Genomic DNA, 17,864 nt, shown 5'->3' with positions numbered 1-17,864 from the left:
AAACTATTGTTTTATTTGCATGCAGATTTACACATATTTAGGGACCTGGGTGGCGGGTGGGTTAAACCACAGATCCTAGGACTTGCTAATCAGAAGGTCAGCGGTTCAAATCCCCATGACGGGGTGAGCTCCCATTGCTTGGTCCCTACTCCTGCCCACCTAGCAGTTCGAAAGCACGTCAAAATGCAAGTAGATAAATAGGTACTGCTCTGGCGGGAAGGTAAACAGCGTTTCTGTGCGCTGCTCTGGTTCACCAGAAGCAGCTTAGTCATTCCGGCCACATGACCCAGAAGCTGTACGCTGACTCCCTCGGCCAATAAAGCGAGATGAGCGCCGCAACCCGAGTCACTCACAACTGGGACCTAATGGTCAGGGGTCCCTTTACCTTTACACATATTTAATCCATCAAGCCACTGCCCTCAGAGCTGTTCGATGGAGAGGGAAACACACTCTGCGCCTGCTCAGGAGCACTCTTATCACAATTGTATGCACAACAATGAGAAGAAATAAAGAACAGGGAGATGAAAGCATTGTTTTCCTTGTTTTTCCTTCCTTTTTTTATTGTGTACACATGCCACTTGTGAAGCCTGCCAGGAAAGGAATTTTATCCCCAGAATCAGTAAAAACTCGGCATTAAAACAAAGATAAATCTGACATAATCTCTCGCTCTCACACACAAGTGAGAAGGAGAGTGTCAGTCAGCAAGAGAGAGAGAGAGAGAGAGAGAGAGAGAGATTATGCCAGCTTCATCCTGACTTTAATGCCGAGCTTTTACTGATTCTGGGGATAAAATTCCCTCCATGGCAGGCTTCTCAACTGGCATAGAACCATAGAAATGTAGTTGGAAGGGACCTCGAGGGTCATCCAGCCCAACCCCCTGCAATGCAGCTAAAGCATCCATGACAGACGGACACCCAACCTCTGCCTAAATAGCCTCCAAGGAAGGAGAGTCCACAATATCCCATGTCAGGTATATCTAATAACAAAAATAAAGGGAAAAGAGTACCCCCCCCCCCCGTTTGAACCATTCCTTCCTTTCTATCTGCTTCTTTTCTTTCTCTCTCTCTCTTTCTGTGTCTATCTGCTTATTTTCTGCTTTCTTTCTTAGTGTCTGCTTGTTGTCTGCTTAGTGTCTTCTTTCTCTTTTCTTTCTGTGTCTATTTGCCTGTTTTCTTTCTTTCTATCTACTTGTTTTCTTTCTTTCTTTCTTTCTTTCTTTCTTTCTTTCTTTCTTTCTTTCTTTCTTGTCTATCTGATTGTTTTCTGCTTTCTTTGTGTCTATCTACTTGTTTTCTTTCTTTCTTTCTTTCTTTCTTTCTTTCTTTCTCTTTCTTTCTTTCTTTCTTTCTTTCTTTCTCTTTTCTTTCTGGGTCTATTTGCCTGTTTTCTTCCTTTCTTTCTGCTTGTTTTCTTTCTTTCTCTTTCCTTTCTGTGTCTATCTGCCTTTCTCTTTCTTTCTTTCTTTCTTTCTTTCTTTCTTTCTTTCTTGTCTATCTGCTTGTTTTCTGCTTTCTTTGTGTCTATCTGCTTGTTTTCTTTCTTTCTTTCTTTCTTTCTTTCTTTCTTTCTTTCTTTCTTTCATCTTTCTGGGTCTATTTGCCTGTTTTCTTTCTTTCTTTCTGCTTGTTTTCTTTCTTTCTCTTTCCTTTCTGTGTCTATTTGCCTCTTTCTCTTTCTTTCTTTCTTTCTTTCTTTCCTTTCTTCCTTCCTGCCTGTTCTTTCTCTCTTTCTCTCTTTCCTTGATGCTTCCTTCCTTGTGGTGGTACACACAACACGCCTCCGGGCAAAAGCGCTCCTGAGCCGGCGCAGAGTGCAATCCGCCCCCCCCCCCTTTCGAACAAGACGCCTAAGAAAAAGAGGCCTTGAGTCCCGGGGGCACCTTCTTCCTCTCCCCCCACGAAGAGGCATCTCCCCTCAGCTTCCCGCCCTCGGTCGCTTCCCTCGGGGAGGGCGGCCGACAGGGGACGCTCCGCTCCCGCCCAGCCCGCTCTCCGTGGAGGCGGCGGCGGCCATGGGCGAAGCGGAGAGCTCGGCGGCGGCGGCAGACGCGGCGTTGAAGGCCCCCTGCCCGGCCGCAGGGCCTGCGGCGCCCGTGTCGGCCGAGCCCGCCCCGCAAGCGGCGCCCGAGGAAGCGGCTTCGGCGGCGTCGAGCGTCTCCTCAGCGGCCTCGGCGATGACCGTCATGACGGCGGCGGCGGCTGCGGCGGCGGCTCCCCCTCCTCCTCCCCCGCCGCTGCCAGTGCCGGTGGTGTGGAGCCCCGAGGTGGAGGTGTGCCTCTTTCACGCCATGCTGGGCCACAAGCCCGTCGGTGAGGAGAAGGCGGCGGGTGGGGGAATGGGGCGTAGGCCGCGGAACGAGCCTCGGGCTCGAGTAGAGGCGCCGGCCGCGGACGAGAGCGCTGAAGGCGGGGTGGCGCCTGTCAGGAGAAAGGGCATATAGAGAGGGGTGGGGGGACGGGACACACACGCCATATAGGCTGTGAAACGCCCTGACATCTACGGAGGGCGGGGTGCAAATTTAAAGATGCTATTATTATCATCATCATCATTATCATCTATGGAGTCCCCTCGAAGCCATTGCCTGCACCCTCCTACTAAAAAAAAAGTACATAGACTTAAAATGGTTCGATCGCTTAATTGTGATCTTTTATAGCCTGAGGTGGTTTAAGTGCTCTTTTAACATTCGTTTTACAAAACAGAGCTTTTTTCTCTTTTTTTACCCAGAATTAATGCTCACTGTGTTCAATAGGGCTGGATTCCTCCTACCTCCCAAGTGCGCTCTAAGCTTGTAAACTACTTGTTTCCCTAGTTTAAGATCTATGTAGCCCCATCATGGATGTTTTGGTTGAGATTCCTGCATTTCACAGGCTTGGGATAAATGACCTTTAGGGATCCCTTCCAACATTATAATTCTGTGATCAGCGTGAAAGATAAAGGTCATTAAGATGGATCCCTGCCCCTAGGACTTCACAGTCTGAAATAATCTGTGTTAGTGCAAGGAAGGGCATAGGGTGGGGCCAGATTTTGGTCATTATTTATAGTGCCGTCAGGGTGCATAGTGCTTTACAGGATTTTAATCAAGTCTTTTTTTAAAAAACCCACTCCTCTCTCTGTATGTTTTCTCCTTCTCACTCCCCTCTGCCATTCCAGGTGTGAATCGCCATTTTCACATGATCTGCATCCGAGATAAATTCAGCCAGAATATTGGGAGGCAGATTTCTTCCAAAGTCATCTGGGACCATTTAAGCACCATGTATGACATGCAAGCGCTGGTAAGTGTCACCAACCAAGAAACAGGCCGCTGCCTGAGATGCTCCTGCTCCACAGGTCAGAGGTCCAGTCCGTATGTGCAGATGTACCACAAGCAGAATTGGGTACCGTTGTGTCCCCTATTAGTGCATGATCTCCTGATTAAAGGGAAACAATTTGCTGTGTTGTTGATCCTCCCATTCCCTCTGTATGGTGCAGATAAAGCCTAAGGGAGATGATCCCTTGTGAACGGCTTTTTCCTGCCTTCAGGTGAATTCTGAGGCATCCATCTGGCCTGTGGAAGCTGCTCACACAGAGTCCAACACGCAAAAAAGCCATGGTCATGTTTGGTTTGATGCTCTGGTCCTGGCAACTTGTGATAGGGTTACAGTGTGCAATATGTCCTAAATCTTTGCTATCCTGGTTAGCATGGTTGCTGTCCACATCTTATTAGCATCTAAGATTTACAGTTTGTCACAAAGGCTTCATATGATCCCAGGAAGGTGCCTTAACTAATCAGTAACTTGCATAAGAATCTGCACGGTTCTTTAGGGGAACCAAAGTTCTCACACAAGGTACAAGTGAAAGAATGTCTTGGATTTTGTTTTGCTTCCTTCCACAAAACCATTGCTGAAAGGAAATACCATCTTTGATATTTCTTTTTCATTTATCATTGTAATACACAAGAACCCAAATGGACAGCAGGTGTGTTTAATTTGTATTATCCATTCTTCTGGCTGATTGTCTGAAACATATTGATTTCACTGATGTTCATGTTATTCTGCTTTGCTTGGGCATAGTTGACCAATGATATTTTTAAACGTGCATTTTTAAATAACTGCAGAATCTGATATGGCAGCTCTGTGCATTCTAATTGACACCAATTCTGTCCTTGCCTGGAACATGCCAAATTGCATATCTGAAACACTCGTTAAAAAAATTAAGCGGGGACTTTTGTTTCTTTAGTTCTGGATGAACAGGTTTAAATGACTGTAGTTTTATTATGCAATTTCATTACAAAATAAAATATATTCCTTGTTGTCCCTGAAATGCAAGGGTCATTTCAATATTTTCTTTTGTTGTGTTTGGGTAATAATTATAAATTGTATGTGATGACGATTACCTTTGCATTTGTTTAGCATATGGTTGGCTAACCTGTGGCCCTCCGGATGTTGTTAAGCTACAACTCCCCTTAGTCCTGGCCATTGTGGCCTTTGTCAGGGATGATGGATGTTGTAGTCCAGCTACGTTTGGAGGGCCCCATGTTAGCCACCCTTGGTTTAGAAAATCTGAATTGTTGGTATAACCAAATTATTTATAGATTTCTTTCTCTTTAAAACATTTCTAAGCATGAATCTGAGATTCTTCCCTTCCCCAACTCAGAAAAAAACTTCAACCTCCCTGAAGAAATTATTCAAGAGGTAAAAGAAGGTGAGACCCAAAAGCAGTCTTAATATTAACAACACTACTTACTATTTATATACCACAGGCAAGATTTTATTCTAGGACTTCCTCTTTCATGACCCAGTCTCTTTCAGTATGCTCTGATGCCTTTTTACTCAGTGGTAAGTCCTGTTGTGTTCAATGGGGCTGCCTTCCCAGCAAGGATGCATAGGATTTTTAAAAGAAATATATCCCATTCGGTTTAAAGGGATGTAGCCTTAAGGAAGTGTACATAACCTCCAGATGTTGCTTGAGTACGACTGCCATCATGTCCTATTGTGTTATTATTATGATTTGTTGTTTGTGAGCTGCTTTGGCATTCATTTGAATGCAAAGCAGCAGAGAAATATAATAAATCGAATCATCATTGACCATGCTGGCAGGAGATGCTGGGGGCTGTAGCGAAGCAACATCAGGAGTTGGCTAGCCTGTAGTGTATAGGATTGCAGCCTAAACCACTACACTGGATCATGATGATGATGATGGAATTTATATACCACCCTTCATCAAAAGATTAAAGGGCAGTTTACAATATAAAAACACAAAAATACATGTCAAAAATAACACACACACCCCATAGGGTTTAAAAGGCCAGAGATAGTTTAATTAGCCAAAGGCTTGGATGAAGTCTGAAGATGTTCAAATCTGGATTGCTTTTTAATGCTTCTATTTAAGAAAAATGGAAAGCAGACACAAATGTATTCAAAAGCCTGATTACAGCATTTGAACAATTTTGATTTGTGCTTTAGTAAGCAATGAAAGAATAATGAGACAGAATATTGATGGAATCTGGACTGAATTTGGGTTGTGGGTGTTCACATTTTTTAGAAAATGATTCAACGGATATCAGTTGGGTATGGCTAGGTTTTAAAATATTTTTAAAGCTCCCCCCACTTTTTCTTTTTCTTTTGTACTCTTGTCTTTTCAGTAGTGGAGCAATTCCAGAACTGTCTGTTGGGAAGAGCATTCTGTTTAAAATTAAAGAAAAACAAAATGCAATCGTTTGCAGATATATATTAACAAAGCAGTCCAAGCCCCCTTTATGTCAGTTTGAGGGGGTGGTTCAGTTGAGTAGAGGGGCCCTTCACTCCAGCTGCTGAGTCAGCCAGCTGCAGAACACTGGCAGAATCCTCACCAGCGTAGGCCAGTAGAAAGCCCTGATATAGGATATTTTGAGAGCAGGGAGGGAATTTGGCCCAAACAGCCCAGGATCTGCTAGATCCTGAGACAGTCTCACTGCTGTCACCCAATGGCATCAGGCCTGATCTGGAACCTGGAGCTGGTATGGGGATTTCCTGCTCACATACACACACACCCCAGAAAAAACAACAACAGTTGTCGCTACGAGCAGCTGGGCTGCAGATGTAGCTGAAACTATGCTGCTCTACACATTCCTGCCAACAAGGGGTTGAGATTTGGATTGCACCCAAAAATCAGTAGCCTTTACACCTCATTTGCAGAGGTAATTTTTAAGTGCTTGGAATGGTTGAGGTGGATGTACTCTCAATATGAAAAATATTGCATATTTATATTCACCAGTTTCAAAAGAAAACACCATCTGTGCTTGGATGATAACTCCCTTCTTATCATTTCTTAGCATTTTTCTACTTCAGTTGCTGTTGTCAGCTTACTGCTTGAAACAATCTAGTTTTGCTTCCTAAGTGATTTAAAATAGCCTTATTGGGAGCCGGGGGGCTGTTGGCAATGACTGATCCCTTTAATTCAGTGCATATTGCTGCCATGAGCATGCCTGGAGAAGTAAAGAGGAAATTGAATTTGAATCAGTGCCATCTTCACCATCACTCCACTCATAATCATTCCCACAGGTAAAGTGATGATTGAAGATGACGTGAAAGAAGAGATAAAGGAAGAGATGGAATCGCACGCAGGTCCTGAAGAAGGTATGAGTTATTCATTTTAGCATATGAAAATGATGTGTCATCCATAGGCCTGGTTCGCTCATCACTCTTAAGCCATAGTTTGTTTTGATCTCTGGTTTAATCACAAATGTTCCTTCCTACCGCCACCCTGGGCAACTGCACTGATCTCCAGCACACTGCTTTTTGTCACTAAAACTCAGATTGTGACTTGTTTTGTTTCAAACAAATCACAAGTGGCAAGGTAGAAATAAGCCAAGGGTTTATTTCTTGGCTTATTTCTAGTTGAAATCTGGGGTGGAGAGTCATTCATAATTAAACCAATTTAAACAAACTAATGGGGCCACAGTGTTCTGGGATCTGATTTTCAGCCACGTCACATGTGGGTCCTGGTTCCAGCTAACATATTCTAACAAGGTAGGATGGTACAGAGAAAATAGCCGCTATTGGATTGTGAAATATAGCCGGTTCCTCTACAGTTGGGTTAGTTCTAAATCAGAAGTGGGGAGAAAAGAGGTCCACATTCTCACAAGAATGAGTTCCGAATTGTGTTTTTATGTTTTTTCGTGTTTTGTTTTATGCTGGCTGTAATGTATGTGTTATTTATTTATTTTTGTTAAGTCACCTTGAGTTACTTTTGCAGCAAAAGGTGCCAAGTAAACTTAATTAATAATAATTTGGCATGATCTTTTTTGTCCTGGGCCTGCTGTTTTGATTGGCAGTGTCTTTATGGTTTGTGGGGGTCAGGGGTGCCCGTGTGCCGGATACCCGAGAACCTTCTTGAAAGCACCTTGAAGATAATTCCCTTCATTCTTTTGGAAAGGATCGGGTGCACTTCTAATAGTCACAGAGCAAAGGATTTCTGCAAATGCATTGCCCCAACCAGTGAACATATATTGAAACAGAAGTGCTCCTTCAGTTTTGCTCCATCTATGCTTTCATAATTCTTTATTTTTTATTTCATAAAATTTATATACTTGTTTTGTTTTAAACAAATCACAAGTGGCAAGGTAGAAATAAGCCAAGGATTTATTTCTTGGCTTATTTCTAGTTGAAATCTGGGGTGGAGAGTCATTCATAATTAAACCAATTTAAACAAACTAATGGGGCCACAGTGTTCTGGGATCTGATTTTCAGCCACGTCACATGTGGGTCCTGGTTCCAGCTAACAGGGAAAGCATCAAAGTGGTTTGCAAAAATGTGATCATGAGACTCCTGGGAGCATCCCCAGTTCTTTCAGAAGTGTTCAGAATATTGTTCCAAGGCAACCCCAAGATCTGGGGCTGAGAGGTATTTTCATGGGGCAGACAAACTCCAGATCAGACCTTTAATATTTTGTTTTGTAGCTTTAATCAGGGGCATTTTTCTATTATTAGAATTTCTGCCCATATAATTAAAGTGAGTTGAGTGTGCTTCTGCAAAGAGCTTGTATTTCCTTTTTTAAAAAAGTTGGCCCACCCGCCCATTGGGCAGGGCTCATATGCACCTGACTCTGCCTTAGATCATGGCCATAATGCGATGGATGCCATTTGATGCATAATCTTTCATTTAATTCTCTTTCAGTATATGCAGCTATGGGAAGCCTGGCCAAAGCATCTGAGAAACCAAGCAGTAAGGAGAAAGAGAGAAGCTCGTCTGAATCTGGATCCAAAGAAGGAGCAGATAAGAGAAAGCGGAACAGAGTCACTGAGAAGGTTTTGAACGCAAATAGCAATCCTTCCAGTCCAAGTGCTGCAAAACGGCGCAGAACATAAGCGGTGGCCGAGCAAGGCATAAGCATGCAGGCAGCAAAGAGATTTTAGAGTCTAGTTAGCACAATGCGGGTGGCAATGAGAGATAAATGCCTGGGCTCTATTGGTTAGCATAGAGCGGCGGAAAGGAGCTGAACAGTATCTTTAGCCTTACAGCTTTGGGATGCATGGGAAGCTGGCAGCATTAAGAACGTGTGTTTACTGAAAAAGTCAGGATGTGGCTTTTTTTTTTTACATACCAGTTGCAGACTCTTGAATGGGATTCACCTAACCAGCCCCATTAGGGGAAGCCCAGCACAAGGACTGCTGCTTACACAGTGGGACTTTTCCCGCTCTCCTTCCTTCACATGCCTTCCAAAATGAGAACCCAATTTCTTGTTTGTGGGGAGTTGGGGGGATCATTCCATCAGGCAAGCTGTAATTCTTGCGGAGACAGAATGATTGGAAGAACACGACATTGAATTCCAACTTACGTATTAAACATCCCTCTTGGAACAACCATTCATGGAAACACAGGACCATGGTTCTTGAATGGCTGGTTTCAACCTTGGGTGATGTTTGTATCTTGAGCTGCAGTTGCTAATTTTAGTGACGTAATAAGTGTCTTAAGTCGGTTACTGTTCTGTGAGAATTAGTTCCAAATGCCACCGGTTCTGGCTGAATAAGCATGCAAAAAATACACACTGCCTGCAAAATGAAGAAGGAGCATTCTTTGCTTAAATTATGATCAGCTTTGCCTCTTCCAAACTGGAGGTATACATTTATTTTTTCAGATTGCCGAAGCAGAACAAAGGTCATTAAACATCTTAAAACCAGGATGAACAATTTCCTCATATCTGGGCTACATATTCTCTCTAAGGAGGCTTAAAAGAAAATGTCATATGTATATTGGAAGGTTCAGCACAAACTGGTAAGAGTAGAAGAAATGGTGACTCTTGTCTTAACCACTTGTACTATATTAATGTCCTAGCTGCAAAGCCTTCAATGTGAGCACTTCCATTCAAGTAAGTGAAATCACTTGCATGAGAGGCATTTGCCAGATCGGGACAAATATATATATATGTATGTATGTATGTATTTTATATTCATTATTTAATTCCTTTTTTTGAAAAAAACAAAACGTTATTTTTGCCAGGAGTTCTTAAATGGAAGTATTGAAAATGATAATTTTGTCTTGTTACTCTACTTTCAAAAGTAGTTTTCACTTAATGTTTTGGATTTGTATGCAAAGTTGCTAAAACCAGAGATCCAGTTATTCATCATTTCCTGATGATCAGATAGTAAAATTTCCTCTTATTTTAGTGAAGTTGGGAAACATGTATTTTATAAAGAAAAACAAAACAAGCAAAGGAATGAAAAGGTAGCTGAAAAGCTACGGAGTTATGCATTTGTATTATCCTTTGCTATGCAATAAAGAGTTCCAGCCCACGCTTCATATTGCAGTGTCTCTCATCCTAATTATCAGGGATATAGCAAACACTTTCATTCTACTGCATATACCAAGTTAGCTTTGTTCTAGAAAAGAATCAGTCTTCCCTGTATCCCAGCTTCTTAACTAAGATTCATCACAAACATCAGATGAAGAAATAAAACTGTAGGTTTTTCCATCTCATCTGTGAGAATTAGGCCTAAGGTGAACTTTAGCATCAGGTTGTTCTGTAATTATAATGAAGGCCATGGTACAGAGTTGCTATCATGTGCTTTTGAATTGCACATGGAGTGTGATGTGTGATCAGAGGATCAAGATTTCTAACAATTGCTTCCCACCCCCCACCCCCAGCCCTGATAGTTTTGACGGCAGTTGCCCAATCCAGCAGTTCCATGCTTACTCCAAGCACCTTGTACACAAGGGCTGCTGTGAACCGCCGGCCCAAAGGAGGACTTGTGGGAGTGGTTTGGTGCAAGGATATCAAAGAAGGGTGTCAAAAACACCAGAGGGATCAGTTTTAGTTCTTTATTAAAGAAAGCTATAGACTTGCAGCAAATCAGCCTGCCAGGCCTCTCAGCCTTTAGAGACATGGGACGGACACCGCAGCAAGGAGATGGCTTGTCCACACTCAAGCAAACATTAATACATTCTTTATACACAAGGTAGCATACCTCACGGCTCAGGACTTCCCATCACCAGATGAGGACATAGGTGCAAATGCCCTAATCTTACAGACAGTTCCACTTTCTGGGCTCAGAGCCCAGCACCCCAAGCCCTCCACAGATAAGGATAGCATCAAAGCATGCCAATTAGCTTATATCAAAGCAAGTGAATATAAACATATATGAGCTCATTGTTACAGCAACTACCAATTAATTGTGGGGTTATCTTGACTTCCAGGATAGGAATTGCAGGAAGGGTTTCTGGAACAGTTCACCTTTGCTTCAATGCAAGGGCTTCCTCCATTCACTTCAATGGAGGAGCTAAAATGGGATGCAAATGGTGAGCTGTCCTCTGTTGTATGAACAGCAGCGCATATATAGAGAGGTGCTTATTTCAGGAGCACTGCCTAAAAAGGGCTTAAGTATTCAACAGCGTGGAATTTTAGTACCCTGAGTTGCTAACTCCCTACTTCTCAGGCTCCCCACATGTCCTGCAAGAGCTCAAGTACCCATTCTCCATTCTAGAACGAGTCCACAAAGTATGCAAAGTTCTGGAAAATGAACACATTTTAACTATTTTTATAATATATATATTCAGATCATATAAGGTTTTAAGCACAAAGTGCCTAGATTTGGTAGAATGACAGTGACGACATTATTTTAAACTCCTCTGGAGCTTTAGTTGGGGAAAGGCCAACACTGAAGATTTATACACTGCTAGATCGCAGGTGGCGCTGTGGGTTAAAGCCTCAGCGCCTAGGACTTGCCGATCGAAAGGTCGGCGGTTCGAATCCCTGCGGCGGGGTGCGCTCCCGCTGCTCGGTCCCAGCGCCTGCCAACCTAGCAGTTCGAAAGCACCTCCGGGTGCAAGTAGATAAATAGGGACCGCTTACCAGCGGGAAGGTAAACGGCGTTTCCGTGTGCGGCTCTGGCTCGCCAGAGCAGCGATGTCACGCTGGCCACGTGACCCGGAAGTGTCTCCGGACAGCGCTGGCCCCTGGCCTCTTGAGTGAGATGGGCGCACAACCCCAGAGTCTGTCAAGACTGGCCCGTATGGGCAGGGGTACCTTTACTTTTTTGATCACATTGAAGTTGACAAAGTTCTTTTAATATAGTTTGACTAACTGTGGAAGCCTAGATAGAACAACTCAATAATTTAAGCCGGTCCCTTAAGATGCCTGTGAATTTATTTTTATAACCTGTATGAGCCTTTCAAATTGTCAAGTAAATTTTTTTAGTTCAGCTTTTTCTTCTCCAGTGTGCACATAGTGTAAATTCCTGTTAGAAGCAAAGATCTGACACAGACATTTCTGTCAATTCTAGAGAAAGCTGGCTGTTCCTTTTCGAGTTTTTTGGTGAAAGGAAAGTTTGGGCACCTGTCTTTGATGATGCTGTAGCAGCCGTGAGTGCAACATCTTACAACGCAGCTTGGCCTCTGATTTACCTATTGATTTTGTTACAGTTCTAGCAGCATAGATAATATCAGCACAGCCAACTGGAGGGTGGCTTGTTTACCACATATAATGTATACTTCAACATTATTTTTGCTTGTTTATTAATATACCGTTTAGCTAAACTATCCTAAATATCTTCGCAGAAGCTTACGGAAAGCTTGGCTTATCGCTTAATATCCCAAAAAAAACACCAAAGTGCTGCTCCAACAAGCACAAAACAACCTCTCTGCAGCGCCACAAATCCAACTCAATGGTGCAATGTTGGAAAATTGTCAATCACTTTTCCTACCTGGGCAGTTATCTTTCTACAAAGGCCGACATTGATGCTGAAATCCAGCATTGCCTGTGCTCTGCGAGTGCAGCTTTCTCACGATTCAATCTCAAGTGTTTGAGGACTGAGACATTCGCAGGAATACCAAAATACTTGTTTACAAAGCTGTTGCACTACCAACTTTACTGCCTGCTTGTGAAACATGGACCACTTATAAATGCCATCTCCAATTCCTCGAAAGCTTCCATCAACAGTGTCTCCGAAAAAATTTGCACATCGCGTGGGAAGACAGGCGAACAAATGCCAAGTGTACTGAAGGAAGCAGAGATCACCAATGTCGAAGCAATGATTCTTCAACATCAACTTCGCTGGACAGGTTATGTGCGGATTCCTGATTATCGTCTTCCAAAGCAACTACTCTAATTCCAACTAAGATTGCAAAACGAAATACCGGTGGACAACAAAAGAGGTTTAAAGACTCTCTCAAGGCAAATCTTTAAAAATGTGCTATAAGCACTGATAACTGGGAAACACTGGCCTGCAAGCGGTCCAATTGGAGAACAGCCTTTACCAAAGGTGTCATGGACTTTGAAGAAGTAGAAACTCACAGCGAAAAGGAGAAACAAGCTAAGAGGAAGGCACATTTGGCAAACTCACCATGATCAACTCCCGCCTAGAAACCAATGTCCCCACTGTGGAAGGACGTGTTGGATGCAGAATTGGCCTCCACAGTCACTTACGGACTCACAGTTAAGACCATGTCCATGGAAGACAATCTTAGTTGGCTACAAGCGATCACCAAAGAAAGAAGAAAGAAGATGTGGGGTCTGCACATAGCTTATTTTAAAAGAACATGATTCAGGCTAAAGCTAGAGAGGTTCATATCTGGTCAGTGGCTGGATGGGAGATAATAATAATAATAATAATAATAATAATAATGCCATCTTCAACCAGGCCTTTGGTTGACTGACATCCAGTGTCCTTTTAAATCTGGGGGGTGGGGGCATGTTAGTGGATTGTTTTTGTTCATTCATTATATATAGTGTTTTTTATACTGTGATTTTATGTTGTGAGCTGCCCTAAGATCTACGGATGAATTTAATAAAACCATCATCACCATCTAGGATGGAACAAAGAATATAATCACAACTATTTTGTTTCCCTGGTTTATCTTCTGATTCTGTAAGACAAATTGGTCAACAGCATGTGTCTGGTTTAAGGTAATCCAGTGAGCTTCATAATCAAGTGGGAAATTCAAGTTCTTGCTAAACCTTGGACAGATCTTGGCTGTCATGGTACAGGCATGGCCTGTATTGTCTGTTCACAGGGAAATACTTTGGTTTTCATAGTATGGTGAGGCAGTGGATATAATCCTACCCTCCCACACAGAGAGATACTAGGAACTATGAGTCATCAGTGAAACTAACTGGCAAGGAAGATTCAGGGGCCACAAAAGGAGGTACCTCTAAGCAGAACACTTTTTTTCAAAATTAAGGAAAGCCAAAATCTTGTTATACACACCCCAGTCTCTGAGTGGTAAGAGAGTTCAAGGGTTCCAGCGCTTCAGCAGGGGTTGGTCTCCTTGAAATGAAAGTCGCTGGAGATAGTGATGTGTTTAGGGTATATGGTTTTATTTGCCCATATATGCAGCTTGAGCATGAGATGGCAGGTCTCAACATTTACACTTCAAAAGATCTTCCTTTCCCCATGAGGATTCTTGGGGAGAAGAGGTTTCCCCGTAAAGTCACAGCTTTGGTTTTAGCACACAGGGCAAGTCTAGCCGCTGTGTCGGCCCAGCTCCAGAATAGGCCTAGACAAAAGCTGGCTCCTGGCCTAGTCTTCTTACTCCTCATCCAGCAAAGTGAGAGGGGAAAAGGCACATGCTCTCCTGAAAGCATCACTAGCTAGCTAGTTTCTATGGCAACACATCTAGGGTTGCCATATTCCCAAAAGTGGGTGGGTGGGTTTTTTTGTGCCCTAGTTGCCATACATCCAGGTTTTCCCAGACATTTTGCCCGGACGCCATTTTGACAGTCCAATTCCTGGACATGTCTGGGGAAACCCAGATGCTTGGCAGCCCTTAACACATTTGTTTTTGACCAACTCTCTTTGGCATGCAAACTACAAACAAACAAACCACTGATTTTGCCATTTCAGCAGTCCCTTCTACTACAAACTGCCATCTTACAGAGGCAAAATCACAGGCTTGGTTGGGGCCCCCAGGCATCATCCAAACCAACCCACCAATCCTATAACAATACATTCCCTAGGATGCCATGCTCTCAGCTTACCATACCTATCCATATTCTTCCTACTGTCTTGGGGGGGGGGGAGTGGCTGTTTGTGATGGTTTTCCTGGGATGTTTGGGGCCGATGAGCTCCTTTACTGCTAAAATGTGGGGTGTTTTGCCTTTTCAACCGTTATCACCCACCCCCTTTGACTTCATTGTACAGCACTTTGAACACCCCAATCTCCACATAAAATATTAATTTATTTAATTCGTAAACTGAGCTTTATCCAAAGATCTCAGGGTGGCGTACAACATCAAAAACATTTTTGTAAATCTCAGGGTGGCGTACAACATCAAAAACATTTTTGTAAATTTACATAGCACCATGGTAGTAATAATCACAGGAAAAAAACCAGATTATTTAACATTTTGAACCCCACTCATCGTTTAAGAAATAATCGACAGGAGTAGCTATGGATAAATAACAAAAACATCGGTTTAGTCCCAGTAGCTTATATTATCTCCTAGTATTGTTGCCTGAGGCTGCACATCCTGTGCGTATTGGGAAGGAAAAGCCGCGCTGAACAGAGCCACCGGTACGCACTGAAAATATGCGAGGCGTATATACGAGGTCCGTATAGTTAAAGCTATGGTTTTCCCAGTAGTGATGTATGGAAGTAAGAGCTGGACCATAAAGAAGGCTGATCTCCGAAGAATTGATGCTTTTGAATTATGGTGCTGGAGGAGACTCTTGAGAGTCCCATGGACTGCAAGAAGATCAAACCTCTCCATTCTGAAGGAAATCCGCCCTGAGTGCTCACTGGAAGGACAGATTGTGAAGCTGAGGCTCCAGTACTTTGGCCACCTCATGAGAAGAGAAGACTCCCTGGAGAAGACCCTGATGTTGGGAAAGATGGAGGGCACAAGAAGAAGGGGGCGACAGAGGACGAGATGGTTGGACAGTGTTCTCGAAGCTACCAGCATGAGTTTGACCAAGCTGCGGGGGGCAGTGGAGGACAGGAGTGCCTGGCGTTCTCTGGTCCATGGGGTCACGAAGAGTCGGACACGACTAAACGACTAAACAACAACAACATATACGAGGAGTAGCGCGCGGCTAAGGCGGCGCCAGCCTTGCAAGGTCGCCCCGTTTCCCGGTGTAGACGGGCGCCGTCATTGATAAAACAGTCTCGAGTCTGCGCCCGCGTTCCATCGGGTCCCCAACGTTCGGAAGGAGAGCCGGCCGGCCAATGAGAGAGCAGCTCGGGGTGGGGCCACCCGCGCCCGCCCCCGCCTCCTCCTCCTCCCACGTGCCTTTCGCTTTGCATCGCCGCCACCGCCTCCTCCTCCTCCTCCTCTGCCTCGCCGCCGGTGCAGCGGCTGCATCCGCTTTTCTTTCGGTTTCCTTTCTTGCGCGCGTCTTCTTCGGCGAGGATGGCGGAATGGCGGCGGTGGGGGACGGAGGAGGAGGACCGAGCAGGCGAGGAAGAAGAGGAGGAGGAGGAAGAAGAAGGATTCTGGGAGTACGATTCCACCTGGGAAGAGGAGGAAGACGAGGGGGAGGGAGGAGGAGAAGAAGAAGAAGAAGAAGAAGGTGCAAGGCAGCTGGGGGGAGGTGTGGGGAGGAAGGACTCGGGGGCGGCTCCAGCCGCTGACAAAGACGCAGGAATTCAAGAGAAGCCCCAGTCCAGCAGAAGCCCAGGCTGGTGGTCGCCCTCCGGTAGCCAGGTGAGGGTCTTTGCCTAGGGCTTTGGGGGGGGGGGAGGGTTGGATATAAAGTGGCCTTTGATCCCTTCCGGGTCTCTGCAGAGAAGGAGGCAAGGGGGGGGGGTCGTGTGCGTGCGTGCGCTTTTAATTATTATTATTATTATTATTATTATTATTATTATTTATACCTCGCCCAACTGGCTGGGTTTCCCCAGCCCCTCTAGGTGGCTCCCAACAGAATATTAAAATAGAATAACCTATTAAACCTTAAAAGCTCCCCTAAACAGGGCTGCCTGTTTAGGGCATATAAATAAATCCATTTACTGGAGAGGTTGCAGCGCACGATTTCTTTCCCAACGTGGTGGTGTTGTTTTTTAGAAGGGGCTCGTTTGCGGCTATTATTGTGGGGAGGGGCGGCGTGATCGGGAGGGAGATCACCGTTACGGTTCGCCTTACGTAACTCGACCTCTCCCTCCCGGGAAAACGAGGAAACAGAAACGAAAAGCCCCCTTAGACGTCTCCGCGATCAGAAATATTTGAGAAAGTGCCAGCCAGGCACGGGACGCTGCTCCCGTCTTCCTCGGCCTCAAAGGGTCGGACGCACGTCTTGTTGCAGTTGCAAAGGGGTCTCTTGTCCAGCGTTTCCCAAACTTGCGGGGATGCAGGAAGTTGGGCGATGGCTAAATACTGTTATTTAACTGTCCTGTTCCTTCTCCTAATTGCAGGAACACTCTCAGTGGTTGGTTCTCATTTATTTATATTTTTCTGCTCTGGTCTAGGGTTGTGGGAAGCTGGGCAATGGAGTTTTTGGCTTAACTGGCATCTTGAAACCCTATTTTTCAATGGCAGGCCTTGCATTGCAGAAGCCTTCAGAATGCGGAAGGTGTACAGTCGCACTTCTGAAAGCTCGTCATTTTTTAAAAAAACATAAATGTTCGTATGTAGAAAAGTTTCTCCCCCGGGGAAGAAAGGTTCTAGGCCAGCCATCTTTTAATTGCTTGGCTAATGCAGCAGTTTATAGAAACATTTTGTGTTTTACTTGAAACTCAAAACATTAAGCACCGTTCTAATTTGTTACATTAATGTTTAATGCTGTATAGTGTTTTTAAAATTCGATTGGGAGCCGCCCAGAGTGGCTGGGGAAACCCAGCCAGATGGGTGGGGTATAAATAATAAATTATTATTATTATTATTACTACATTAATATACCACACATCCAGCCGAATTCTTGGGGGCATTCACAGTAAGGTACGCAATAATGATGTACAGTATGATAAAAAAACAACGATGATGTGCATTTCACAATAAAACTCTTAAAAACAAAGTTACAAAGCAGAAAACACAGCCCAAAAAACCTTAAACCCAGCAGATGAAACAATTAAGACCATGGTAAAAAAATAAAAATAAATTTACTAGGCGATAGTTGCATAGTTATGAAACTTTTTAAAAATAAGTCTGTTACTTCTTATTTTATGCATTTTCACATGTCACTTTAAAGCTTAACCATAGTTAAAAATAAGCTGTGGTTTAATTCAAATAGCCAGCTTTTAGTTGCACGCTGCACAAAATTTTGCTCCTCCTCTGCTCCTGCTGTCACAGTATTGGTGAGGGAGCAAGCCACAGGCTGCTATCATATTACGTGTGAACCAGCACTGATGGTTTGTTTGGAGAGAAACAAACCATGATCACTGGGTTACATATGTAAAGTGCGGCCAGCTTCTGGTTTGTTCCCTCCCCAGCTCAACAGGAGCAGGGGAGGAACAAATGAAAGCACACAGCTCATTCACATAAAC

The 17,864-nt window shown here is 44.0% G+C and overlaps 2 protein-coding genes across 4 annotated transcripts in view; both read left to right on the top strand.

Annotated features, from left to right (window-relative positions):
• Positions 1–17,864, top strand: part of OGFR (opioid growth factor receptor) — an 86,133-nt gene that overhangs the window by 56,229 nt on the left and 12,040 nt on the right. The window contains exon 1 of one of the 2 annotated variants that reach the window (XM_079979155.1): positions 15,660–16,092. The exons of the other annotated variant lie outside the window; for it this stretch is intronic. Within the exon in view, the coding sequence (XP_079835281.1) occupies positions 15,799–16,092 (294 nt within the window). The 5' untranslated portion in view covers positions 15,660–15,798. Of the gene's footprint in view, positions 1–15,659; positions 16,093–17,864 lie in introns of those variants that run through there. 2 annotated transcript variants of the gene reach the window in all.
• Positions 1,852–9,755, top strand: MRGBP (MRG domain binding protein). 2 transcript variants are annotated; one of them, XM_079979960.1, is made up of 6 exons: positions 1,852–2,309; positions 3,151–3,272; positions 4,599–4,680; positions 6,519–6,593; positions 8,133–8,263; positions 9,094–9,755. In XM_079979960.1, the coding sequence occupies exons 1-6, from the start codon at positions 2,012–2,014 to the stop codon at positions 9,139–9,141; spliced, it is 756 nt and encodes a 251-aa protein (XP_079836086.1). In that variant the 5' UTR covers positions 1,852–2,011; the 3' UTR covers positions 9,142–9,755. The 2 variants fall into 2 exon arrangements, with proteins under 2 accessions (XP_079836086.1, XP_079836085.1); XM_079979959.1 differs by having other exon boundaries at positions 1,853–2,309; positions 8,133–9,755.

The sequence above is a fragment of the Podarcis cretensis genome (genome assembly GCF_951804945.1).
Source record: "Podarcis cretensis genome assembly, chromosome: 6".
Classification (NCBI taxonomy): Eukaryota; Metazoa; Chordata; class Lepidosauria; order Squamata; family Lacertidae; genus Podarcis; species Podarcis cretensis.
This window is presented reverse-complemented; position numbering and strand designations above follow the sequence as displayed.